Below are 26,257 nucleotides of genomic sequence, written 5' to 3'. Positions count from 1 at the left end.
TGTCATGAGTTAAAAAATTATGTGGTGGGTTAAAGCTAATTGAGGTTTGGGGACAATGTTTTATTACAACATTCATGTTCCAGTACTATGAACATATGAAAATGAGAGATATGTATGAATACGTGGGGCAGAATAAAATGGATCAGTGTTTTGGAAACAGGCAGCCATTCATGGCACAAAAGCTCTTCCACAAGAACTCTGAAGCCCTTAAACACTATCTGCATGTTTTTAAACATTTCCTCACACCCATGAGGATGAAAGTCTTGCTTTTCTTTTTAAATGGCATATGAAATCCAAGGAATCCATCTTAGACAGAATGATAAAACTTGCACAATGTGTTAATTTGATTAAATACCAGACTCACTGTGCCCATTACAGATGACAATGAACAATACAATGACAGAAACCATCCTTAACAGTGCTTACCTCATCCTGGGGAATAATAATCTGGGTGAGTCCTTGGAAGTCTCTCAAAACTATGAACTGCCCCTGTCTAACCACAATAGACACAAACATACTGATATGTTTATACCACTTCAAATTAAACATCTGCATTAAATCCAGCTTACATATACAGATAAATAATGTGGTACAGAGGTTTTGGACTGTAACATTTCATTCCCTGTGCTTCGAACTGCAAATAAGGGAGAAAGCTAGGCCTGTCTCCCTGATATGCTAGCTTCCATACACCAGGACGTTCTCCTATAAAAAATACTGCTGATCTTGCATATATTACTGCACAAGAGCTACTATAGTTAACAGTAATTCAAAAGCTACTGGGGTAGCTGCCATTTTTTCCCTTAGTGTCCATGTAGGAGAACTTTCCAGAGAATTGTGTTTAAAGAAGTTTCCTGGAATATTGCCCAACCACCATGTTAGAGGCTTCTGCACATGCTTGTCAAAACTACAAGTAATAAACCTATTGCATTTCTCCTCAAAAAACTGATAATAATAAAAGCTGAGGTCCAAAGTACACATTTGGAAATTAACTCAACTAGATCAGACTGTAACCTAGTAATAATATATACCTACCCAGTTCCCTACCCAGTCTGCTGTCTGGGATACTATACACAAATAACAAAATGAAAGGTGATTGTGGTAATTTTGAAAATCATGATTAAAAAAAATGAGATTAAATTTTGAAAATCATGATTAAAAAAAATGAGGAACAAAGTTGATTATTTAGAGGGATTAAATTTCTTCATCAAAGCAAAAGCCAATAATCACAATAACTGCAGTAAACTTTTGAATACCAAATTTTGGAGGTAAACAACGGTGGAGGACTGTTGCCCAAATCCTTTTCGTAGGCTTCCCAGAAGCATCTCACTGGCCTTTGTTGGAAAATGGATACCAGACTAGATGGACGCTAGGTATGACGTAGCAAGGCAATTTTTATGCTCTTGATGGATTTAAAAGTTGTCTTAATGCCACCTGAGTACATTAACCTTCTATTTACCTCTGATACTGAATCCATCCGCACAGGGTGACCTCTTGACCTATATGAGCAGAGCGCAATTCTCCACAGGTTTTGGTCCGAGCAACAAAACTATTGACATCTTTGGAAGAGAAAAATCAAATATAATGAAGTTTATAAGTATAAAAGCTAAAATAAAAGTTTCATTAGTGTATCCAAAATCATAAAGACAAATGTGTGTGTGCGTGTGTGTGTGTGTCAGTTACAGGCAAGAGTGATATTAAGGGGACACTGTATATGTTATCTGTAGAATTAAAAAATAAAATTGCACAAGGTGTCTGGATAATATATTGTGCCACAAGTAATCTTGTGCCACAAGTAATCTAGCCAAAATACACTACATTTCCCCAATGATTTTACATTACCCAAATTGGACTTGACATTTTCCATTCCTTTCTTAATTTTCTTTAGAACTACTTCTCTAGCTGCAATCACTCCTGGAATACTTTGGCTCTTGCTTTAAGTCACAATCATTCCTTTGATCCACTGTTGAGTGGATGAACCAAATAATGGCTAAGACCTTAGAATAATGAAAAAGCACTGTTCTGTTAAAAGGAGAAACTTCATAGCAAGGAAGTTGTAACTCCTTCTAAACTGAAATAGAGGTACATGGTTACAAGCTTTACAGGCAGCTCTAGCTAAAGTGCCTCTGGAAATATTTTCTTCGCAGCCAGAAGAGACTGCACCTTAATTAATTGTTTTGATTGAAGAGTTATGTTATGTGTTACACTTCAAAAAATAGAATAGAAAAGAAACTATAGACTCAGGAAAAGCAACACTAGATTCCCCCATCTCCTGTCAACTAGTACTTATTTAAATTTTTAGGACTTTCTTTTGGCTGATCTGTCATTTTGCAGGTTTGACACATTAGGCTGCTACAATAAAAACAAAGGGCCTTGGAGCACTTTAAAGACTTGCACTTCTACATAGCTTGTAGTACTACTCATCAGAAGACATTTGCAATTATTTTGTCTTTCCCTCCTTAGCAGACTTTTTAGCAGACTTTTTGGGGAAAGAAAAAGATGGAAAAAGCAGTGAGAAAACACAGGAAAGTTACACGTGGAAGACAATGTCATCTGCCCCACCCCCCTCTAAAATTCTGTGGAATGAGGCAGGGTGACTGCATGTTAAAAGCCTCCTCAGGAAGTACCGCTAACATATATGTTGTGGCAGAAATCTTCATCAGATACACAAAATGGTCCTCTGAGTAGGTGTGCATGCATAAACACACTCACCCCGAGTAGAGATGTAAAATTTCCGGAAATTTTGAAGCCATGGAAAAAACCCGGGTTTTTTCCATTTTTTTTCGGGGGGAAACGGAAATTTTCGGAAAAATTGAAATAATGCAATATTAGCACTTTTTACAGATTGAAAGTCACTTTGTTACTTTAGGAACATAAAATGTAATTATGTCCAAGTTGGTTTGGCATAAGATTATTACATTTGGTATATTAAAACTAGTGTATTCAAACAATTATTACAAATTTAATTTACTTTTTTTTACTTTTTTCAGGTAACAAATGGAGCTACAAGCTCCTGAACTGTTAGGAACACCTGAACTGTAAGGAACCTCTTTGGTTCTGCCAGTTTATGAGCAGCAGGCAAAAAACAATTTTAAAAAAGAACTGAAGAAACCACCAACATTAGTAACAACGAAAATTATTTATGTCTCCACTAGTCCTCCAGTGTCAAGACATAAAGCCCCCATTCCCATAAAAAGAACTGAGAAAAATGGGGGGGGACACACCAAGGTTCAATGAATATGCATGAAATTTAATCAGACTCATTTTCTGACCTATAGCTATCAGTATTTGTTTCAATCTCTGCTTCCATGGCAGTGCTGCCCCCTAGAGGCAGAAATGCATCTTGCTCTTGCATTTGAAAGCTGTAGTCTGTTTGCAACCTAGGACTTGCTTGTCCTTGGTGCACAGACACTGTAATAATCTGATACTGTACAGTTTTTAGAAATCATTTGGAGAAGTAAATATCTGTCTCTTAAACATTTAATGTCTCTTAAATATTTTATTCATCATGGTAAAATAAAACATCCCGTAATCTGGTTTTTCTTCATTTTTTTCAATTTTTCGAGGAAAACACCCAAAAAAGGCTTCGGGGAAAACGGGGAAAACACAATTTTTCCGGTTTTTTTCCGGGCCTTCACATCTCTACCCCTGAGCTAAAGAAACACATTTGGGGTTTTTTACAAGTTGAAGAGCAAAGATCGTGTTCAGAGGAGGGCAACCAGGATGATCAGGGGTCTGGAAACAAAGCCCTATGAAGAGAGACTGAAAGAACTGGGCATGTTTAGCCTGGAGAAGAGAAGATTGAGGGGAGACATGATAGCACTCTTCAAATACTTGAAAGGTTGTCACACAGAGGAGGGCCAGGATCTCTTCTCATCCTCCCAGAGTGCAGGACACGGAATAACGGGCTCAAGTTAAAGGAAGCCAGATTCCAGCTGGACATCAGGAAAAACTTCCTCACTGTTAGAGCAGTACAATGGAATCAGTTGCCTGGTGAGGTTGTGGGCTCTCCCACCCTAGAGGCCTTCAAGAGGCAGCTGGACAACCATCTGTCAGGGATGCTTTAGGGTGGATTCCTGCATTGAGCAGGGGGTTGGATTTGATGGCCTTATAGGCCCCTTCCAACTCTGCTATTCTATGATTCTATGATCAAGCAACACAGGAAACAGAGCAGAAATACTGTAAGTACTATGAAAGCGCACAAATTTATATCGCATTTTATATTATGGTTTTATACTGTTTGTTTTACACTTTGAATGGTTTTAATTTTTGTGAACCACCCAGAGAGCTCCGGCTATTGGGCGGTATAGAAATGTAATAAATAAATAAAATAAATAAATGAATACGGATTCCAATCCAAACTATGAGACCTAATCAGTATAATGATGCATTCCTGAGTAGGGGGCCACTGATGACAATAGATAATCAATTCCAATAGTATAATCACGTAAAGAACCGCAATAACTTTCTGCAGTGAGTTAAAAGACATTCCCGGGAGACGTTAGGAAACCCAGTCTTAAATTAACAACTGCGACGACGTCTTCAGCAGGAGCTCTTTCCACCGGCGGCTATTCTCGCCTCCTCCCCACCCACGAGTGTTACAAACCTGGCGGGGCCGCGTCTGCCCTGAACGCCGACGTGCTGGAGACGGCCCTCCCCCAGGGCTTGGCTACCCGTCTGGGGCAAAATAAGGGCCAGGGGGTGTAAAGGAGACGCAGCCCGCGCATGGCTCAAGGATGGAAACCGAGACCCCGGGCTCTGTGAAGCAAGGAAGGAAGCAGCGCTACTACCACCGCCCGCAACGTTCCCCCGACTTCTCTTCCCCTTCGCGTGGATCCTGCCCTTTCACAACCACAGCCGCTTCCTCCGCCAACACCACCATCATTAACGTGGGCAGGAAGCAGCCCGTCGCCACCGCTATTATGCCCGAATCAACTATGGCGGCGGCGCACCAAAACGTAACGACAAATCCACGCCGAATGGGCTGCTGGGAGCCATTTTAAAAACCGGTGTTTTGCCCGCCTCAGTTTTGTCAAAGGCGTTTGTCCGTTAATCGCTTGTGAGGGGGGCGGCCGTTTCGCAGCTGTTATTGATGGCGCAGGCTCGGCAACGGGTAAGGTCAGGTCCTGAGGGGTTTATCCTCGGGTTTCGTGCTCATGGAGGTGGTAAGTGTGTATCCGGGCTGCACCCGCTTCCATATTCGGGCCAAAAAGCAAGACCACCCGCCACGAAGAAGCGGGCTTTCTGCTTCTCCGCATAGAAAGAGGAGCGGCGATCCTTCAGCTTGTCCTATCATTAAGCGATTAGGAGAAGCTGTGCCCTCACGCCCGCCGAAAATTTCAGAGTTGTCATTGTGCTATATACAACGTTTTAATGTGTATTTTATATCATGTTTTTATACTGTGTGTTTTATACTTTGAATTGTTTGTTTTTGTGAACCGCCCAGGGAGCTTCGGCTATTGGGCGGTATAAAAATGCAATAAATTATTATTCATTATCATTAATAAATTATTATTTAGACGTAGCCCGCGCATGGCTCAAGGATAGAAACCGAGACACCGGGCTCTGAAGGAAGGAAGCAGCGCTACTACACCGCCCGCAATGTTCCCCTGACTTCTCTTCCTCTGTGCGTGGATCCTGCCCTTTCACAATATTTACATCCCGCCCTATATCGCTAAGATCTCAGGGCGGCGGACAGATAAAAACATGCAGTATAAAACAATAAATAGACACGGTTAAAAACAAATTAAACTATGATCCACGTTAAAACAATATATAATTTAAAAGCAATAGATACAGTTAAAACAATGTGCCAGTGGGTTTAACCGTCAAGGCTTTGTTAAATAACCATGTTTTCACTTGGCGTCGAAATGAAATCAATGTTGGTGCCAATGGGGCCTCCAAGGGGAGGGCATTCCACCGTTGGGGTGGGTCCTGTTTCTCTGCATACTGCTGCAGAAGCAAGAAGCTGCAGAACAGTCTCCTTGTGTGTCGGCATGGGATCCATCCACCAGCGAAGGACACGTCAACGCTGAGCAACATCCCTGTTGCCTGTCCCTCCATGGCCGCCGGAGCAACAGCACATTGATTCTACCTCCTGTCAGGAGGTGCGAGCCTGAAGGACACTGAAAGACACACTGTGGCCATCGCTGGAGAAAGAAACGGTGGTGGAGGCATCGCACCTCCTGACAAGAGGTGGAATCAATGTGCTGCCTCTACCGCCACTTTAGCAGAGGCTGTGCTACATCTCCCCTCCCCACAGAATGGCAGTGGCCTGATAAGGTAAGCAGGAACCAGCGCTGCCATTCGGGGGGGGGGGGGGAGAATCGACTACTCAACAGAGTGTGAATACTCTACTCCACGGAGTACTACTTCCATGTCACCCAAGTGCGGCATGCAAATAGTCATCCATGGAATGGTCTATTCACACTCTGTGGACTAAAGTGTTGTCCGAATGAACCCTGAGTGACCATCAGATTTTCTCTTGTTTTGTACTACCGAACAGACCCAGCTTCTCACAGTTTGGAATAGCCCTTAGTTTGATCCACAACGTCTTCAAGCAAACTTATGCAGCTGTCAGAGCTGGACACATTGTGCCTGCCTTGAGTGAATCCACATCTGCTGGCACCCCTATGCATGCCTCATGCCATGGTACACCCCTATATCTTTTGAGAGAGGAGTCTGTCCACTCCATTTACCCGAAGGGGGCTGCTCAACTGAGAGAGGGGGAGTTGTGTAACTGACCCTCAGATTATGCCTTGCTACTTCAAACTGTATTGACTGAGAGACTATAGGCTGTCTAGTAATTGAAAGTGTTAACTGCAGACATCACACACAAAAATTAATGTGTTTCATAAACAAAATAATCTGGAGGTTCACATGCCTAGGGTCCCTGTAGTATGTGTGTCAAGTTTCAGGTGTCTAGGTTTCATGGTCTTGGTGCTATGGTGCAGACACACATTTTCTTATTATAAATAAAAAACTTTTCTCCCCCCTTATGGCGTATTGATGGCTAAACTACCAGTATGTGAAGGATACTACTAGCACTTGTGACTCCAGGAGAGTGACTGCTGTTGGAGGAAAAACTACAGATCACGGAGTGAATTTCACTAACACTGCACTTGTTTCAAGAGGTGTAATATCCCTCAGGAGAGGCAACATGTTTGGTCAGACCCCAGCTAGGAGAATGATTCCACAAACCCCTCACCTGCAGGTAAGGCTTTAGTGGCCATGTGCTTGAAAATGAAGTTGTTTTTGATCTGATGTTTCAGCCTCAAGTACAGGGAAGAAAACCAGGGTATCTGCAAAAGTTCACCAAGAAGGTGAAAGTTCTTGGCCATCGTAGACTAGTTTTAAAAAAAGGAAGTTGCAGTGATATTGCACTCTGTGTGAATGGTTACAAAGACATGGGTATGAATTATCATTAATCACTGTGCAGGAATTAATTTTTTTTACTGTTTATTGTACAATTTTTGTGGAAATGACAACAAAACTTTGTGGGACTGAACAGAGATTCTGTGAAGCCTCACAGTTTGAAACCCACTGATATAAATGATAGTTAATCTGTAGGGCCGTTTGTTTCAAAGATCCTGGAGCGTGTGGTCTACTCTCGCTGTCTTGACTTTCTTTCTAGTAACTCTGCTTTGGATCCATTTCAATCTGGATTCCGTCCTCTGCATTCCACCGAAACAGCCCTTACTAAGATCACCAATGATCTCCTTACTGCCAAGTCTAAAGGCCATTATTCCGTTCTTATTCTCCTTGATCTAACTGCAGCCTTTGACACGGTTGATCATGATCTTCTCTTAGATTCCCTTCATGACCTTGGATTTTGTGGCTCTGTCTATAACTGGTTTGCCTCCTATCTAGCGGGTCGCTCTTTCAGTGTGTTGACTAATGGCAGCTCGTCTTCCTCCTTTCCCCTTTCAGTAGGGGTTCCGCAAGGCTCGGTGCTTGGCCCGTTGTTGTTTTCCTTATACATGTTGCCCTTGGGCAAGCTTATTCAATCTCATGGCCTCCAATATCATCTGTACGCCGATGATACACAACTATATCTGTCATCTCCGGAACTTTCTCCTGATGTTCACGATCGTATCTCGGCATGTCTTTCAGATATCTCAGCTTGGCTGCTTCATCGTCGCTTGAAGCTTAACATGGCAAAGACTGAATTGCTTGTTTTTCCTCCTAAACCTTCTCCTCATCTCTCATTCTCTCTTACTGTCAATGATGTTACGCTTACTCTGGTCAAGGAAGCTCGTAGCCTTGGCTTTATCTTCGACTCCTCGCTCTCCTTTATTCCTCATATTGAGGCAGTAGCTAAATCTTGTCGATTTTTCCTGCATAATATTGCCAGGATTCGATCATTTTTGTCTGTCTCTTCTGCCAAGACGCTTGTTCATGCACTGGTTATTTCACGGTTGGACTATTGCAACCTTCTTCTCTCTGGCCTTCCTTCTTCTCACATCAGTCCGTTGGTTTCTGTTCACCACTCTGCCGCAAAGATCATCTTCTTAGCTCGCCGCTCCGACCATGTTACTCCGCTTCTGAAATCTCTTCATTGGCTTCCAATTCACTTCAGAATCCAATATAAACTTCTCCTGTTAACCTTCAAAGCTTTTCACGGTCTAGCTCCTTCCTATCTCTCCTCTCTCATCTCACACTATTGCCCCGCTCGTGCTCTTCGCTCCTCTGATGCCATGTTTCTCGCCTGCCCAAGGGCCTCTACTTCCCTTGCTCGGCTTCGTCCATTTTCGTCTGCTGCCCCTTACGCCTGGAACGCTCTTCCAGAACATTTGAGAACTACAAGTTCAACCACAGCTTTTAAAGCTCAACTAAAAACTTTTCTTTTTCCTAAAGCTTTTAAAACTTGATGTTGTGCAGACTTCTACTGTTAGTTTTTCCCTACCCTGTGCCTGCTTACCCTACCCTGTACCTGTTTGCATTCTCTTCCCCTCCTTATTGTTTTACTATGATTTTATTAGATTGTAAGCCTATGCGGCAGGGTCTTGCTATTTACTGTTTTACTCTGTACAGCACCATGTACATTGATGGTGCTATATAAATAAATAATAATAATAATAATAATAAGGGCAAGAGCAAATAATGTGCAGCCCCCATGTGGCCCTCTTTGTTCCCCAAATGTCCCCAAAATGCCATCTGTAGCAAATGAACAAATTTAATTATTTGCAAGCTAAATTTAACCCTTTTGACGTTTCAGAGCTTCTACGGAGTGCCAGGAGAGTTACTGTAGTCTGCAAGCAAGCTAAATTTAGCCATCATAGTGCTTTCTACCACTATGGAGTAGTTTGCTGCTGGATTTCAGTGGCAAGCTTGTACTTTGGGGGCTTTTTTTCTTTTGTGGGGGGTGCCCCATGGTCTGTGCAGCCTGTGGCAGGGATCTGAGTGATGAAAATGCCCCCTGGACATCTAGAAGTTGCTCATCCCTGCTGTTGAGCCAGGCATCCACAGATCAGCACAATGACACATAGAGGACTGATTTCCTTTATAGTTTCCTCTGATTTCCATTATAGTTTTTGAACAAATAAAAAATGGCAGGAGAGACTCCTGCTTATCTTCTCCTTACCAGCACAAATGAGGGGAGCCTATGCTCTGTTCCATGCCCTCAGTGCATGCCAGAAGATGCATGAGGGTTGATTGCTAATGACCATAAATAACATATGGCTCGTAAGTCATCTTTGAACCCTTGTGTAGAGGTTAGCAGATTGTGATAATGGAATAAATGATCTTCAAGGCCTCCAAGGTCTATTCCTCAGTATAGAAATGGAAAACTCACTGATGTCCATAGGTTCAGCTTGCTGTTTAATTGATATTGGTCCTTGAGAATTTGAAAACATTTGAATGCAGGGTTTAAAAAACTGATACTACCTCCTGAAAAACTCGTGTTGTTCCAATTACTAGGGTTTTTATAGTATTAGTTAGCCTTTATATCATATAATAGACTTTTCAAAAATCTTACAATCCCTCAATAAGCTTGGTTAGTATTTTCAGTCTTAGTTATATAGTTCATGAAGGACAGAGGTTCAAAGCAGCTTGTCTAGCACCACCCAGTTGCTGAGTATGTATGCAAAGCTTATTTTACTATTTGGACTCCTGCTTTTGATAGTTATTTTTATGTGGTTATATAATATATGCTGCCCCATTACATTAATTTGCTACTTAATGTAGGAGGCCCTGCCATTTCCCCCCTTATGGTTTATATGTTTTCTTATAGTTGCTGTGCTGCAAAGCCTCTACTATACATGTTTTAGGTGGCAAAGGGAAGGAACTGAACCTTTAAATGGTAGTGTGGGAAAAGCTTGAGCCTGGTGATCTAGAGGGTGCGTTGTAACAATCATTTAGTTAGTCACAGACACTGTCCTCAAAGTTGGACGAACCAAAGGCTCTAAAAATACTGAATACTAAATAGCAGTTTTTCATAGTAATGCTTCCTTTTCTTTAGGAATTGTGATTGGAAAATGGAGACTGAAACTAAAGCTCTTCTTCCCATTCCAGGATAATTCTGATCCTCAGATAGCTGCCCTTCTCCGTAAGCAATGGACCTTATATAGCGTCACTCCTCTGTACAAATTCTCTTATGAACAGCTGCAGGAATATTCTAGACAACTGAGTCACTTTATTGCTTCTGAAAGGCAAAAGAGGTTTGCTGTGGAAGCAGAATCCAATGTTACTTTTGAAGCGAAGCTCTTCTCACTCCCAGCTTTGAAAACCACAGAACAGGAACAGGTAGCTGTTCTCATTCAGGTAGGTGGCGCAATCCCTATCTTCTAATACCTATAAGTTTGTCTTAACACTTGTGAAGGATATGACTGTAGACAAAGACTATAAAAGTCGGTCAGTCAGGAGATGCACCAATGTTATTTCACTCACTCTATTCTTAAATGAACTATATTTGTTTGACACTAGGGATCAGCAGATGTTTGGCACCCAGTTTTGATTATGCTATATTCTAATCTAAAACATTTCTCTTACGAAGGGGTTCTGAAATCTTGCAACAAAGAGCATCTCTTAAATCAAAATATATAGTTCCATTCCTTCAAGAACAGTTGAAAACCCAAGCCTTACCTGGTAGCGGTAAAAACTGCATCTTGAATGAACAATGACACCAAATTATTTAAGGTGGATAAAAAAAAAGGGATTGCTAGGAGCTCCAAAAGGATCTCTCCAAGCTGGAAGAGTGGGCATCCAAATGGCAGATGCGGTTCAATGCAAGCAAGTATAAAGTGATGCACATTAGGAGAGAAAAAAAACAACTTGAAGTATAACTTGACAGGATCTGAGCTGGTGGTGACTGACCAAGAAAGAGATCTTGGGGTTGTGGTGGACAGCTCGATGAAAATGTCAACTCAGTGTGAGGCCACGATGAAGAAGGCAAAATCCATGTTAGGCATTATTAGAAAAGGAATTGAGAATAAAGCCAGTACCGTACTGGCTTTATTCAAATCTATGGTGCATCCACACTTAGAATACTGTACACAGTTTTGGTCACCGTGCCTAAATATACTGTAGAGCTGGAAAAAGGGTAACTAAAATGGTCAAGGGGCTGGAAGATGCTCCAGCCCCTTGACCATTTTAGTTACCCTTTTTCCAGCTCTATGAGGGAAGGATACAGCTGCTGGGATTGTTCAGCTTTTTATACTGTATTTTGTATTTGTGTTTTAAATTTGTTGGTTGTTTTTATGCTCTTCATGGTTTTAATTTTTGTAAACCGCCCAGAGAGCTTCGGCTATTAAGCGATATAAAAATGTAATAAAATAAATAAATAAAGGAGGCTGAGGGGATACATGATAGAGGTGTACAAAACTATGCATGGTGTGGAGAATGTGGATAGGGAGACATTTTTCTTCCTTTCCCATAATACTAGAACCTGGGGTCATCCCATGAAACTGATTGGTGGGAGATTCAGGACAGATAAAAGGAAATACTTCTTCACACAGCACATAGTTAAACTCTGGATTTCAGTATTACAAGATGTGATGATGGCCACCAATTTGGATGGCTTTAAAAGAGTTGGATAAATTCCTGGAGGAGAAGGCTATCTATGGCTACTAGTCCTGATGGCTAAGTGCAACCTCCAGTATCAGAGGCAGTAAGCCTGTATACACCTCGTTGTTGAGGAACGTAAGTAGGAGGGGGTTGTTCCTTGTGGTTCCCTGGTCAACAGCTGGTTGGCCACTGTGTGAACAGAGTGATGGACTAGATGGAAAAGTGAGCCTATAAGGTCAGTTAGAGCTACAGTTTTGATGTAATGTGTGGGAAGTAGTGATACAGACTCAGTTTCTCTGTCCAGTCAAGCTATATGGACTGGAAGGGGATAGGGATCATACACTTACTGGATTGGACCAAAAGTCTATCATCCTGTTTCCCACAGCAACCAGCCAAGCATGAATAACGGAAGCATGAATAAAGGAAACAACCTATCCCTATTATTAAACCCACCCACCCACCAGCAACTGGTGTTCAGGCTTCTGAATCTGGAGGTTCCATATTGCCACTGATAGACCTATTAGCTATCTGCCATGAGCTTACATTTTTAAAGCCATCTGTCTGAGACTGCACTCCTAAGTAACTTTTTTAGGAGTAAGTCCTTCTAAATTCAGTGGAATTAACAGTGTTTGTGGTCTATCCACTGCTCACATTGCCTGAACAGAAGACTATCAATGTGATCGATGCTGTAAACACTTTCTGTTGAAGAATTATTGGGGGAATAACTCTGCTAAGCACATCTTTCATTATTTTTTATTACAACAAATTATTCAGATTCTATATTATATTGTTCAAACATATGTATTGTTCACCTTTTCCTCTAGATCACACAAAGGCCTCAGGTGGCAACTAAAAATGCAGGAGACAAAGTAGTGTGGATGGGCTGTTTCTGTTGTTCTGGTGGTGGTGACATTTTTGAGGAGGTCATGGAGGATTTCACTTGCTTGCCTTTGTTCCTTGTAAATGGGGCAAAGGGTTTCTTGGATCTTGTTGAAACTTGGCTTGAAAAGACTTTTGACTGTTTTTTCAGTCCCTTGCATATCAGCCCTATCAGTCTCAGCTGGATGGTTGCAATGTGGTTGGGTTGTAACATGGACAATTATATGGTTGCAACAGAACTGACTTTTTCTGTACCTTGCACTCCTTATCCTCTGGATATTTCCTATGCCATCCATCCTGAAGATGCAAAAGTCCTCTGGGATTCAATCCAGAGCACTCAAGGAGAAGTCCGACAAGATGAGGTGGATTTATTCATGGAGTGCCTTTACAAGCACTTTCATAGACATTTCAAGATACACCTGTCAGCTACAAGACTGGTAAATGTTTCTACAGCTGTAGCCTCTGTCCATTCTGATGGGAAAATAAAGGTATGTAGCAACTATTTAAGGGAGTCTGTTTTAAAGAAGACTGCCCAGAAGGAACTGTCTCTAACAATATTAGAACCTGTTTGATCACATGCAAAGTTGATTTCTTCCTGGTAATAACAAACTATAAATAATCTAAGCAGTGGGAACATTCTGCAGTTGGATATCCTAAAAAAATGTTTGGGGCATACATCTTGCTTTGTAGGCTTCATATACATTGTCTCAAAACCAATACAGAATGGAACTACCAACAAATATTGAAGCAGCCATTATTTATGACCCCCAAACTGCAGAGTTCTGGCTGCAACTATTCTTAACAGTAGGCCACTTATATTGTGGGAAGAAACTTTCCCCAATTGAAGCATTGAACATACATTATTGAGCTTCAAGTCTTGGGAGTTTGGCCTGTTCTGGTTAGTTTGAGAAATTGCAGGTTAATTACAGGAAACAGGTTAAAATGAGTTCTTGACTGTTAGGTGTTTTTTTTAAAATTGAATAAGATGTATTTATATGCTGCTTTAATCTGACTGCAACTATTATTTTTAACAGATTTTCCATGCCCAACATCTGATAAAAGTTCTGGCACTGCTGACGGAACTGGCAATTTCAAAGTTACTGTGATAGTGTTACACCTCACATCCTTCACTACCAACAATATATCTAGCACAGAAATGGATTGAAAGCTGCCTTTTTTCCTGTGTAATTATACTTGGTAGGGTCTTTTCCCCTTTTGTTTTTCAAAAGTTGTCCAACAACTGTAGTAAAAGATTAATAAACACAAATGTATTAACATGATTATGATAATGAATTTAAAAGTTTACTAAGTGGGGCCAAGTCACAAAAGAGGCTAGGGGCAGACTTGTGGATTAATTTTAAAAAATCAGCTTTGGCAGGGATTGGGCTGGAAGGATTGGACATCAGCTCCTAAACTTTTATAAATCTAGCAGCAGTGCAAAGTTCCTATAAGTTTAAGCTAAAACCTAGGAAACTCCGATTTTCCTTTTGAAGAACCAGATACACATCATACAGTTGAAAGATTTTAGGAGTAGCTTACCCAATTCTCTTTCCCCTTAAAGTGCAGTGTGTAAATGCAGAGGAAACAGGAAAAACAAACTACTTCTAGCAGTTTTTGTTACAATTTTTAAGTTTACATACACAGGATTTTTGGCTGCTGTGTGTAGTAGAATATCAACTTTTTCCAAACAAGGGCTCTAACATCAGTACTATAGGGGATGAAAGCAGCAGCAAGCCAGGAAAACAAAGGATGAGGGAGGAGTGTTTCAGGTGATTAAGGGGAAGAGAAGGAACATAGACAGAGGAGGCTAAGAAGGAAAGGAGAAATCTACACGGCGATAGCAACCCTACATAACTGACTGCTCACATACTGATCTGGAATAACCAGCCAAATGTTTTGAGCCTTAGAAGGTACAGCAAGCAAACTATTTTATAAATGTAGTGTAAATCACAACTAGGTTATTTCAGTTGAGCCATGAGAGAAGAGAATGCACACACTGAGTTTTTATTGAGATAACACTATTTATACAAGTTAACTCATGCTAGAAAAAGCATAAATGATATGTAAACAACTGTTTACAGAATACTTTTTCTTTGTAAAGGTGCAAATGTTCAAAATGTAAACACAAGAATGCCATCCTTTAGGGCAAAAGGAAGGGCTGATCACCTTAGTAACCTTTCCTGACAATCTACTTGTGTTGACTGTTTTCCCCCTGGGATCTACCAAAAGACACTGAAGATGAAGTTTATAAACAAAACTACTTCTTAAGAAAGAAGATGGAGCACAACTTAATCTCATGTGTATTCCTCTTTCCAAAGCTTGTAACCCACAACCCAAAGCAGCCTATTAGCTCCCCTTTCTGCTGCCTGTGCGGTACTACAGGCGCAGGCACTCTCAGGGCCATGGCAAGCCACAAGCCACAGCATTCAGCTGGTTGGGGCCTATGTAAGTGCTCTTTCCCCCTAAACCCCCTAATTAAGCTACAGCAGTGTCATAATTTCAGTGGAAGCCATTTTGAGTTACCAACCCGTTGAGCTTTTAAGGCTAAATCCCCTTGCAGGGAATGGAACTATGCTTTAAGGATGGCAGTCTAAAAAAAGTCACAATGTTTATATTGTAATCCTAACCACTCCTTGATAAACCAGGCCGCTTTATGCCTTGAAATCTAGAAAGTTAGACACCATTCAAAGCATACCACCTGAGGCAAGTGCTCTGAAGAACGAATTATTATTCGAAGATAAAATAGATTAATTGCTTCTGATAGGATATTCCCCCCTTTTTTTAATCCAAGCAACTGTAAGATTACAGCTCAGATTTGTGAGTATGTACTAGAGAATACTAGTTCATGCTCCCACTATACCGACAACGAGAAATACAAAGCATATGACATTTGTAAGCCTGAAAGTTATACAAAGGACACAATCCACCAGGAGCTTTCTCTGCACAAGCCCCACAGAACTGAATAGAGGCAGCATAAGAGTACTGGTGTTCAATTAAATTCAACGAGGCTTGTGCAGAAGAACATCCTGTTGGGCTCTGCCCAATGTTTCTTGTTTTTCTATTCCTTGTTGCAGTAACTGAAGAACACTATGGATTTTAAACCTTTGTTCTTTTTGCAGTTTTTCCAGTAACACATTGGACATTTCTGTACTTTCTGAAATATCTCAACTACACCAGAGCTCACAAACAACTTCATCTAGAAATCTGCATGTAATGCAGCCACTAATCAGAATTTTAACTGGAAAAAAATTACATTTTATCATGGTATCAAAAATATATGGTACAAATTAACTGGAACAAATTTCAGCATACAGAAAAAGTTTGTCCAATGCAATCAGTGCTGTAAATTTTATGCAAAATCTATCAATACATCTGCTGCCCAGTCTTTATTGAAATGAATGGGCTCTATGTGACTCCCATTCATTTGAATGAGGCAGGTGCAGAAAACAATCCTATTTGAACATTTCCTCTGTAAACAAGGCCAAATGATGTTTCAGATAAACGTGGTTCTTTCAGCTGGGTAAATGCCTTATCTACCACTCAGTGGACTCCTCTCTTTGACAGTATCCAAATACACCTTGAGGTCTTAGGTCACTGCTTAGAGTACCATTAGGTTCCAGTTTCTTCAGAAAGAGTAAAATTGGGATGAGGAGACAAAGACAAGGAAAACTGTTCCAGATTGTTTTCTGGAGTTAGTGTGGTCTTCTGTAACCGAAATTGAACTGGGGAAGTATGCTTGCAATATCCATTACAGTTCTATAAGAAGAGGCACCAGCGAAGAATATAAGTGTGATCTCGTTTTACTAGAGCCTCAGAGAGCTCAGAACTCACCAAGCTAACCAGTTTCAATAGGAATGAACACAGAGGGGGATTTCTCCCATTGGAGTTTTACCATATATGGGACTCGCAATGTGTCATTTTGATAACTCCCACACCGCCTCCAAGCCGACGATAGTTCATTCCTCCATACAGTCTACAAAGAAAAAACATTTTTATTGCAATTTAGACACTATTCTTACAGAACAGAAAGTGCAAGAGTAAAAAATATGGTTGATTCTGAATCCTGTAGCAAAGGAAAATTGAAGTTATCTTTAAACGATCTTTAGGGCCATTGTGCTGGAAAGCAGCTTGTAATAGCAGCTTATCACAGACGTTTTCTCCCCCTAGAGCCGCCTACCAATTATGAAGATAAAATTCCAAGCTTGCAAAAGCCGTAGTCAAGCATGCCAATTTGCACAGCTTGGATCCTAAGATAACATCATTTAAGGAAGTTCATGTGAAGAAAGCTTCCCATCCCCTTTCAACCATCTGCGTCCCTGAAAAACTTCTCCAGAGGATCAAGGGGCCCAACTAAACAACATGGGGAACAGTATGAGTGAACTGCCCCAAATTGGGCAGAGGTAACAAACATAGACCACTATGTTAGCACCTGAACTCATTTCCCCCGTGCCCACATTTTCAGGGACACTGGCAGGAGAAGAGGTTTATTATTTGAGGCCTGCAGCGCTTTCTAGGCCCTTTAAAATATTGCTTATGAGTTGTAAATCCATCAAAGGAAAATGCTTAGTTTTCCATTTTGTTCTTTCCCCCCCTTTTTGCTACTGTTGAGAAACAAGTTAACTTGTTCTTTCAAAATAACACCAAGACTATAAATAAACGGATTAATAGGAACTCTTATTTGTGTAATCTGAAAAGTTATGTCTATTGCATGTTCCCAAATTTTCTTATGTACAATGATTATTGGAAAATTTAAAGTAGAACAAATACACTCTGCATACACCAATACAGGATCCCTATTTGTCTTAGGCTTTACACCTTCTTTTGAATAATGATTCATCTAGACCCTTTCTGTTGTCTTTCTAAGATTCCTGCATTGAGCAGGGGTTTGGACTCTTTTATGATTCTATAAGTAGCAGAGATTTAGATAAAATAAAATAAAAAAGCAATGTCAGTCTTGCCGAGGAAGAATCTCAACATGGAAAGGTGAATGTGCTAGTTCATGAATCCTTGATATCACATAACTTTTTCCCATTCCTTGCACCTGGAAATAATATACTGTTTGGATTTAGGGATGCTCTAAGTCATATTCTCAAGTCCACAGTGTAATGGTGAGACCCAACAGGTCTAATCAGTGCTTTGCGTTAATCAAGTATGGGTGCTCTAGAAATGGTGGGCGGAAAGATCTCCAGAAGTTTGGGGCTGCAACTGAACATTGGCCATGTTGGCAAGGGATATGAAGTCCAAAACCTCTGGAGATCTACCTTCTGCCTACCTCTGCTCTGGAATATGTTCCCAAATGCTCTGAAACACACAGGGATTCTATGGCAGACATGCCAGGGCTCTATGCAGACAAGTATAAATGTGGATAAGATTTCTTCAAAGTTAGAAAGCTTGAAAAGTTTCACTATTAACAATATGAGAATCTCAATCACTCGCTATTGAGTGGAAAGTATTTTGTATTTAGATCTATTCAAATTGTATTTAGATCTATTCAAATCAGCCTTTGACCAATACAATACAATCATATATACATCCTTGAAATCAGAATTTACCAAACAGTTCGCACTGTGTGTTAATAAAAGTGGAATTTGGCAACCTGTATAAATTATGCAAATTTATATGTATACCTCTCATAATTTATTCTACTGTTTATAGCAAGAAACAAAGAACTTATGGATGACACTGAACCCCCATACTCTTACTGGAAACCTTCCCCTACCCCAGCGTTGCAAAAATTCACCCAGCAGTATTCACTCTGGTCAAACCAGTGTTCTTAAAATTACTTTTATTCTGTCAGAAACTGCAGATGTCAAATTCTTCATCCATAAGAACAAAAGAAGAGCCATGCGGGATCAGATCAAGGGTCCATTTGGTCCAGTATTCTGTTTACCAAGTGGCCAACCAGATGTTGACCAGGAACCCATAAGCAGGACATGAATGTAACAACACCCTCCCGCCCATGTTCCCCAGCAACTGGTGTACATATACTTACTGCCTCTGATACTGGTGGTAGCACAGAGCCATCAGGACAAGTAGCCATCAATAGCCTTCTCCAGGAATTTATCCAACCCCCTTTTAAAGCAATCACTGCATCTTGTGGTAGTGAATTCCATAGTTTAACTGTGCACTGTGTGAAGAAGTACTTCCTTTTATCTGTCCTGAATCTCCCACCAATCAGCTTCATGGTTGAGTTCTAGTATTATGAAAGAGGGAGAAAAATGTCTCCCTATCCGTATTCTCCACATTCAGTGACAAATCACATTGAGTATGAACGGTATGATCAAGTAATCTATATTTACTGGAATATAGTATCTTCCTGACCACCCAATTTAAAGTTGATATTATTTTCAGAGACAGACTGGGTAGTTAGGGAGATAATGACTGGGTTCGGACGATACAATAGTCAACAGTTGATTAAATAGTCCACCGTTGACTATTGTGTCGTCTGTTGAGCATTTTACACACAACAGTTGGTTATTTCCCAGAAATAACCAACGCAAATAATCAATGGTGTGCAGAGTTGACTATCTGCTTAACTGTTGATTATTGTGTCGTGTGTTGGGCTACATTGACTATTTCACATGTCTACAAAATTGAGAGGCAAGAGCAACAAACCCTTGCCACTCTTGCTCAGTGGGGCTCTAAGGGCATGTGTCAGCTGTCCCAGGAAAAGGGTGCAGAGCTGCCGATTGGTGGCTCCACACGCGCTTCCTGGGACGTGCATGTCTCTTTGCCCCCTACTCACCCTGCGATCCATTTGGATATCAGTTCGAGGGGATGGAAGGAGCAGGGCGGGAGGTGTGCGAACGATGTCTTCCGCAGCTTGATGTGTAACATCAAACCCCGGAAGATATCCTTTCGCTGATATTGGGGCAGCACACGCAAGCATCGCCTGCTAGAGATGCTTGGTGCCCTGCCCTCATTCTCCAGAAAGTGGTAGCATGTGGGGACGGGGGATGCTAGGATCTCCTGCCACTCAAGCTTGATAATGGCAGGAGATCCCAGCGTCCCCTGTTCCCATTCGCCACCACTTTCTGGTGAATGAGAGCGGGGTGGAAGAGGACGCTGTCCTGACACGCTATCAGGAGGAGCATCCTTTGCAGGTATAGTGAGTGGTGGAGGAGGACACTCTCCTGACAGCCTGTGCCCATTTGCCACCACTTTCCCATCGTTTGCCAGAAAGTGATGGCAATTGGGGATGGGGAACGTTCCTTGTGCTGAAGGGGCGGGCGGCTCTCCTGCATTTTTCTCCGCGGTGTCCCGATATGGAAAGCGGAAACCAGCGCCACCAGTTTTTAAACTGTTGGTTGTTTTTATTATGGTTTTAATTTTTGTGAACCGCCCAGAGAGCTTCGGCTATTGGGCGGTATAAAAATGTAATAAATAAAATAAAATTCAGTGGTGAGGGCGGAGAGGGGGTGGGGGAGAACAATACTCAACCAAGTGTTAATAGTCAACTCCACGGTTGACTTACTATGTCGCGTTAGGGGTACTTTCAAATAGTCATCCATGGAGTTGACTGTTAAAACACGGTTGACTATTGTGTTGTCCAAACACAGCCACTTTGTTCAAATAAATGTGGTGCAGCCTCATTCATTCATTACATTTTCCTTGCTTTGTACCCAAATACAGAATGGCTTGGGAATTTTCCATAGAATGCAACACTGAACATGCCCTATGTTCACTAACTAAGATATAAATGCCAATCTTACTGTTTCAGGGGACTTTAAGGAAACTCCTAAAAGATTGCAAGACCCCTGATCATTTAAAATTTCACTTCTGCTTATGATTAATCCCTTAATAATTCTGCATCCACTTACTGTTTAGCTGCCCTGGAAATACTTATTGGAATATAACTCTAAGAAAATACATAGATAAAATGAAGAAACAGTACGAGGTGATTATGAAATTCTGTAATGAGAACTTCATTGGCTGCCTAGAGTTTCTGGTAATCCATTCACGAGCATAATAAAGAAGCTGGTTCAGGCACTATGTCAAACCATAGTCTTATGTTACATGACTGAGCTCTGTGCTTGTCTGCTCTCTTCCTCCCCTGATTTTGAAACAAACCATTGTTTGCTTTTACATTTGAAAGGCAAATTAATGAAGGATAAGGCTATCAGTGGCAGTATGCTTCTCAATATAAGTCACTGGAAAACACGTGTGTGTGTGTGTGTGTGTGTGTGTGATATTGAGCTTATGCCCTGCTTGGGTGCACAATAGTCATCTGGTTAGCCACTGTGGGAACAGAATGATGGACTAGGTAGCTTTTTCATTTGATCCAACAGGGCTCTAATCAAACATTATATGCCCCCAAACCAGTTTGTCAACAAAACCAAATTGTAATATAGTTTGACGGTCACTTCTAGTCCCATTTTATGGGCAAATATAAACACTCTGTAGAAAGCAAAAATGTAGTTTGCTGCAGAAGGAAGGAAGGATTGGGAGGAAACAGAGTGCACCGAGGGAAGAGGGAATGCACAAGCCAGGATTCGTTAATGTAATGCCAAATCAAATTATGCCCAAGGTGTGCTATTTGCTCTCATGATTTTTAAGTCAGCCTTCTCCAACCTGGTGCCCTCCAGATGTTTTCAACTAGAAACTCTAGCATTCCTGACCATTGGCTATGCTGGCTGGGACCTATGGGAGTTGAAGTCTGAAGGCACCAGGCTGGGGAAGGCTATTTTAAGTTGTTTACCTCCATGTGTTGGCATCCGGATCAAAAACTTCAATGGTCTTCAAGTATGTTGTGCCATCAAAACCTCCCACAGCCATTAGCTGTCCATTCACCACAGCAAGGCCAACCTAGATGATAATGACAACTTATGTTACTTGCGTAAGATGGGTTGACTTTTGAAGTCTAGTGTTCTAAAGACAAGGGTATTCAGTGAGGTCAGGTATGCAGCACACACACTTTTCTCTTGGTGGAAGAGCAGCTAGGAATGAATAATATGGATAAGGGTAGTTTGGCTTAACTAATTTGTTGATCAGGCCACATCACCCAATATGCAAAAAGTCTACAATCCAGAGTAGACAAGATTGTGCTGGAAAAAGGAAAGGAACTTCTCGTGAAAGCACTGAGTCATTACTGACTCTTGGAGGGATGCCAGCTTTCGTTGACATTTTCTTGGCAGGCCTTATAGCGGGGTGGTTTGCTGTTGCCTTCCCCGGCCGTTATTACCTTTCCCCCAGCTAACTGGGTACACATTTTACCGACCTCAGGAGGATGGAAGGCTGAGTCGACCCGAGCCAGCTGCCTGAAACCAGCTTCCGCTGGGATCGAACTCAGGCTGTGGGGAGTTTCAGCTGCAGAAACTGCTGCTTTACCACTCTGAACTTGTTTCACAGACCTGGTTCACACAATCAAAATAGCCCACCATGGCTTATTTAAGCCACAGTGGGCTCAGGCACATTCTGGAGAGGATTTGAATATTCACTGCCTGGCCATAGCTTGTCTGACATGTAAACCCAGGTGGCCTGAGTTGTGCAAGGGAGAGAACAGGCCATGGGGTATGTGAGGATTGTTTAATCCTAGCACAACTCCCACTGCCCAGGTCTGCATGACATAACAAGCTGCAGATGGGCAGTGAATATTCAAAATGGCCACCTGTACGCGCTGTTCAATCATGCAAACTGGCTCAGTGTCTAAATAGAGTCTATGCATGTAGTGTCCAATACATATAAGCCTAATCTGCAATGTCTTTAGGCACAAACCCATTTTAGATAGTAGTGACTGCACAAGTCAGGCCTATGTGCATAATGCTACTTAAATCCAAGGAACTGATTACCTTTCTTTTAAAAACTGGTTTAAGATGGTTTAGAAACGTTCTATTTCAGTACCCCATATTACATCAATTGGTGCTATATTACTAGTAGAGCAGATACTAACGAAGAGCTGGCCTTCCAGGTTTGTTCTGCCATCATTGGACTAGGCATAGAATCCACAATTCCCCAAAACAAAATTCCAAAACTGTTAAGTAACTATCTTCTAAGAGTTCTAACTGGCAGCTTTGGCATCCTAAAGTCATAAAGGCCTCCCTATCACACTTAGTCTCAATGAAATACCTCTAACATGCCAGACAGTCTAATCGTGACAGTTGAGCAGGAACAGCAGCTGTTAAATAAAGCTTACCCCACTACGCCGTGATGTCATGGCTACCACAGGAGACCACTGGTTGGTTCTGGGGTTGTATCGCTCAGCACTGCTAAGTTCAGTAGTATCATCTCTGCCTCCCACAGCATAGATCATATCTTGATATACTGCACAACCTAGGTGCTTACGTCGGGTGCCCATGGGTGCAATTGTGTGCCAACGGTTCTCCTGGGGGTTGTAGCGCTCCACTGTGGAGGATTTGTATGACAATGATCAAATTGTAAAGAAATCAAGGCAAATTAACAAAACCAACCCCCTTCCCAAACATCAATGGGTGAAGCAAGTGAGCATTTGTTAATTCCCATTTCTATTCCATCATAAGGACATGAGCAAAGCCATGCTAGATCAGACTAAGGGTCCATCTAAGTCCAATATCTTGTTTCCAAGAGTGGCCAGCCAGATGCTTCCAGGTTACACATAAGCAGGACATGAAAGCTCTTACCCGTTTTCTACCAGAATCCAGAAAGCTGATGTTTAACTATCATGGCTAATAGCCATTGATAGATCTGTCCTACGTAAGCATCATAAAATTGAAAGACTAGTGTTTTCAACACATGTTTCAGTCCCAGCTCCTAACTGACTTATCTTGAGAAATTGCCTATCAGAAATGTACTGATGTCTATTTAATATAGAATGAGTGAAATATGACAATTTGGTAATATACAGAGCTAGTCTCCACTGCTGTCTACCAGGCACAATTGTTTTATCAGCAACTTCTTCAGATAAGTCATGTGAAACTTCAACAGTCTGATGGAACAATTATGACAGCAGGCACATTGTGTGGGAATACCTGTGTTCAGAGGTGACGTCCCATCAGAGCCTCCAACAGCATAAAGGAAGCCCCCTAGCACTGCCACAGCCACCCCAAGGCGCCTAGTACTCATAGAAGCCACTCGGGTCCATTTGTTCTCTTTCGGGTCATACCTGAAACAAAAAACCCCAAGAGCATCTCACTTCAAATATGACTAATTCCACCCCATTCCTGAGGTCACTCAGGTTCTTTTTCCCCTCTTTTTAAAAACTAGCTGATATGCCCGGAGTTGCTCGGGTCCATGAATAATGTTTATAATATTTATTATAAATATTATAAGCCAGTATGGTGTAAGAGCCAGTGTGGTGTAGTGGCTAAAGTGTTGGACTGGGAGTCTGGAGATCTGGGTGCTAGTCCCCACTCGGCCATGGAAACCCACTGGGTGACTTTGGGCCAGTCACAGACTCTCAGCCCAACCTACCTCACAGGGTTGTTGTTGTGAGGATAAAAATGGAGAGGAAGAGGATTATGTACACTGGTTCCTTGGAGGAAAAAAGGCAGAATATAAGCGCAACAAATAAATAAATATTTATTTGATAAATAATAAATTTCTCTGCAACTTATTCAGCTTTAGGTTGGTTGTTTTTTTTAGTTTGGTTGAGTTAGTAAATTTCCATGCAACGTTACTTGGGTCCCCTAAGATATACATGTCTGTGAGGTAATAATCTTAAAGTAGCAGGCCAGTGCTAGGCCTGTGAGTTAACCTTTAAAAAATTTAATTCATTTCTTTTTTTCCTCTCTTACCCTCATGACAACCCTGCAAGGTAGGCCAGTCCTAGGTCTATGAGGTAACTTTAAAACAAATTAAATTAGTTTCTTCTCTCTCTCTCAACGCCTGTCCAGGGCCACCTTGAAGTCACAATGTTGTATCTATTTATGATTTTAAAACCACACATGGCAGGTGGGAGGAGGCACCATAAATGGATGCAGCCCATTTATGTGGGTTGTTTCCTTTTATGTGGAATTGGGTTGACTGACTTTAGGAACCACAATGGCCACCAAAGGCCAGTAAGTCTGGCCTCCCACCCAAGGCATGCTGGGAGTTCTGCCCAAGGCATGCTGGGAGTTGTAGGCATAAACCCAGGTTTTTATTAAATTCTTTAAAAATACTTTAAACCCCAAAAACCATGTTTTTAGGGTTTTTTTGATCCATGTACACGAAGACCTGTCTGGGTGAACAGCATTAAGGTAATACCATATGTGGAAGTGCGTAAACATTTTGGGACATACGTGACACACACATTCTTTCCACTTTATAGGTAGAGATACCTTTCAACAATATTGAGGCAGGAGACACCATCCTGGCCACCCACAGCATAAAGGTAGCCACCAAGAACTGCCACTCCAACACTGGTCCTGCACGTGCTGGTGGGTGCCACATCGCTGCTCCACTGATTGGTCTTTGGGTCGTATCTAGGAAAGGCCAAACGTCATTTCTTCATGATAAACTCCCCAAATTTCTTAGAGGTTTTGCATTTTCTCACTACTTACTGTTCTTCCCAAAACTTATCCATCTAGTGTGTGTCATTAAGAGCTCCCAGTTCAGATATCAAAGAGAAAAAGAGCTGGGTGTCATCAGCATACTGGTGACACCTTGCCCCAAATCTCCTGATGACTGCTCCCAATGGCTTCATATAGATATTAAATAACATTGGAGAAAGAATGGTGCCCTGTTGCACCCCACAGTTCAACTGCCATGAGGCTGAAGTTTAAATCATCATTTAATCATCATTTTAGTAGAAGTTCATTATTTTTTTAATATAACCTGAATACATATTCAGAGATGTAAGTTTCATTAAATGGTAGGTACACACTAAGCAATTATTCTGAACTGTTTTCAGATTAACTTTCATTAGCCTAAAATCTGTATAAATAAATAAATAAATGTTAAGAGGCATCATATCATCATATATACCAATAACACTCAGTTCTCTGAGTGCCATTCCTTATGTTGCCAAAACAGCGTCACCCATGCACAAGAGAGAAGTAAAGGCAGGCTGGGGGGTGGGGTGGGGAGAGAACCCCAAGGTATGCAGAAGTGCAAAAACATTTTAGGCTAAAAAAAAAAAAAAAACCACTAAGGGAACACAAAAAACTCCCAATGAATACTGAATATGTTAAGTGGGCATGGAATGCTCACTAACTGGTGTGTGTGTGTTGGGGGAGGCAAAAAACTGGGATGGAGTGTGAGAATGGAATGGTATAACATAGAAGAAAGCATGGTTGACTGTCTAGAACAGCGGTCCCCAAACTTTTTGGCACCAGGGACCGGCTTTGTGGAAGACAAATTTTCCACGGACCGGGGGGGGGGGGGGTTGAGGGGATGGTTTTGGGAAGCCACCCCACCCCACCCCACTCCAGTGTTCTGGCTTCGCTTTGGCTGGGTGGGCACCCAGCCGAAGCAAAGCCAGGAT

At 41.6% G+C, this 26,257-nt stretch overlaps 3 protein-coding genes across 4 annotated transcripts in view; 1 reads left to right on the top strand and 2 right to left on the bottom strand.

The window, feature by feature from the left end:
* The window catches only part of DARS2 (aspartyl-tRNA synthetase 2, mitochondrial), a 39,800-nt gene extending 34,935 nt beyond the window's left edge, over positions 1 to 4,865 (bottom strand). The window contains exons 1-3 of the mRNA XM_063133902.1: positions 4,604 to 4,865; positions 1,457 to 1,556; positions 427 to 493 (exon numbers count right to left, since the gene is read on the bottom strand). Coding sequence (XP_062989972.1) covers positions 427 to 493; positions 1,457 to 1,556; positions 4,604 to 4,724 — 288 coding nt within the window. The 5' untranslated portion in view covers positions 4,725 to 4,865. The remainder of the gene's footprint in view (positions 1 to 426; positions 494 to 1,456; positions 1,557 to 4,603) is intronic.
* Positions 4,866 to 5,023: 158 nt separating this feature from the next.
* Positions 5,024 to 14,159, top strand: CENPL (centromere protein L). Its single transcript, XM_063133958.1, has 5 exons — positions 5,024 to 5,110; positions 7,022 to 7,210; positions 10,510 to 10,758; positions 12,825 to 13,367; positions 13,914 to 14,159. Exons 1-5 carry the CDS (start codon positions 5,090 to 5,092, stop codon positions 13,983 to 13,985), a joined length of 1,074 nt encoding a protein of 357 aa, XP_062990028.1. The 5' UTR covers positions 5,024 to 5,089; the 3' UTR covers positions 13,986 to 14,159.
* Positions 14,160 to 15,339: 1,180 nt separating this feature from the next.
* The window catches only part of KLHL20 (kelch like family member 20), a 32,253-nt gene continuing 21,335 nt past the window's right edge, over positions 15,340 to 26,257 (bottom strand). For both annotated transcript variants that reach the window (XM_063133914.1, XM_063133923.1), the window contains exons 9-13: positions 25,113 to 25,256; positions 23,823 to 23,956; positions 23,012 to 23,220; positions 21,578 to 21,684; positions 15,340 to 16,852 (exon numbers count right to left, since the gene is read on the bottom strand). In XM_063133914.1, coding sequence (XP_062989984.1) covers positions 16,768 to 16,852; positions 21,578 to 21,684; positions 23,012 to 23,220; positions 23,823 to 23,956; positions 25,113 to 25,256 — 679 coding nt within the window. In that variant the 3' untranslated portion in view covers positions 15,340 to 16,767. The remainder of the gene's footprint in view (positions 16,853 to 21,577; positions 21,685 to 23,011; positions 23,221 to 23,822; positions 23,957 to 25,112; positions 25,257 to 26,257) is intronic.

The sequence above is a fragment of the Elgaria multicarinata genome, chromosome 1 (genome assembly GCF_023053635.1).
Source record: "Elgaria multicarinata webbii isolate HBS135686 ecotype San Diego chromosome 1, rElgMul1.1.pri, whole genome shotgun sequence".
Taxonomy (NCBI): domain Eukaryota; kingdom Metazoa; phylum Chordata; class Lepidosauria; order Squamata; family Anguidae; genus Elgaria; species Elgaria multicarinata.
The sequence above is the reverse complement of the archived record's forward strand: the minus strand, read 5'-3'. Positions and strand labels throughout refer to the sequence as shown.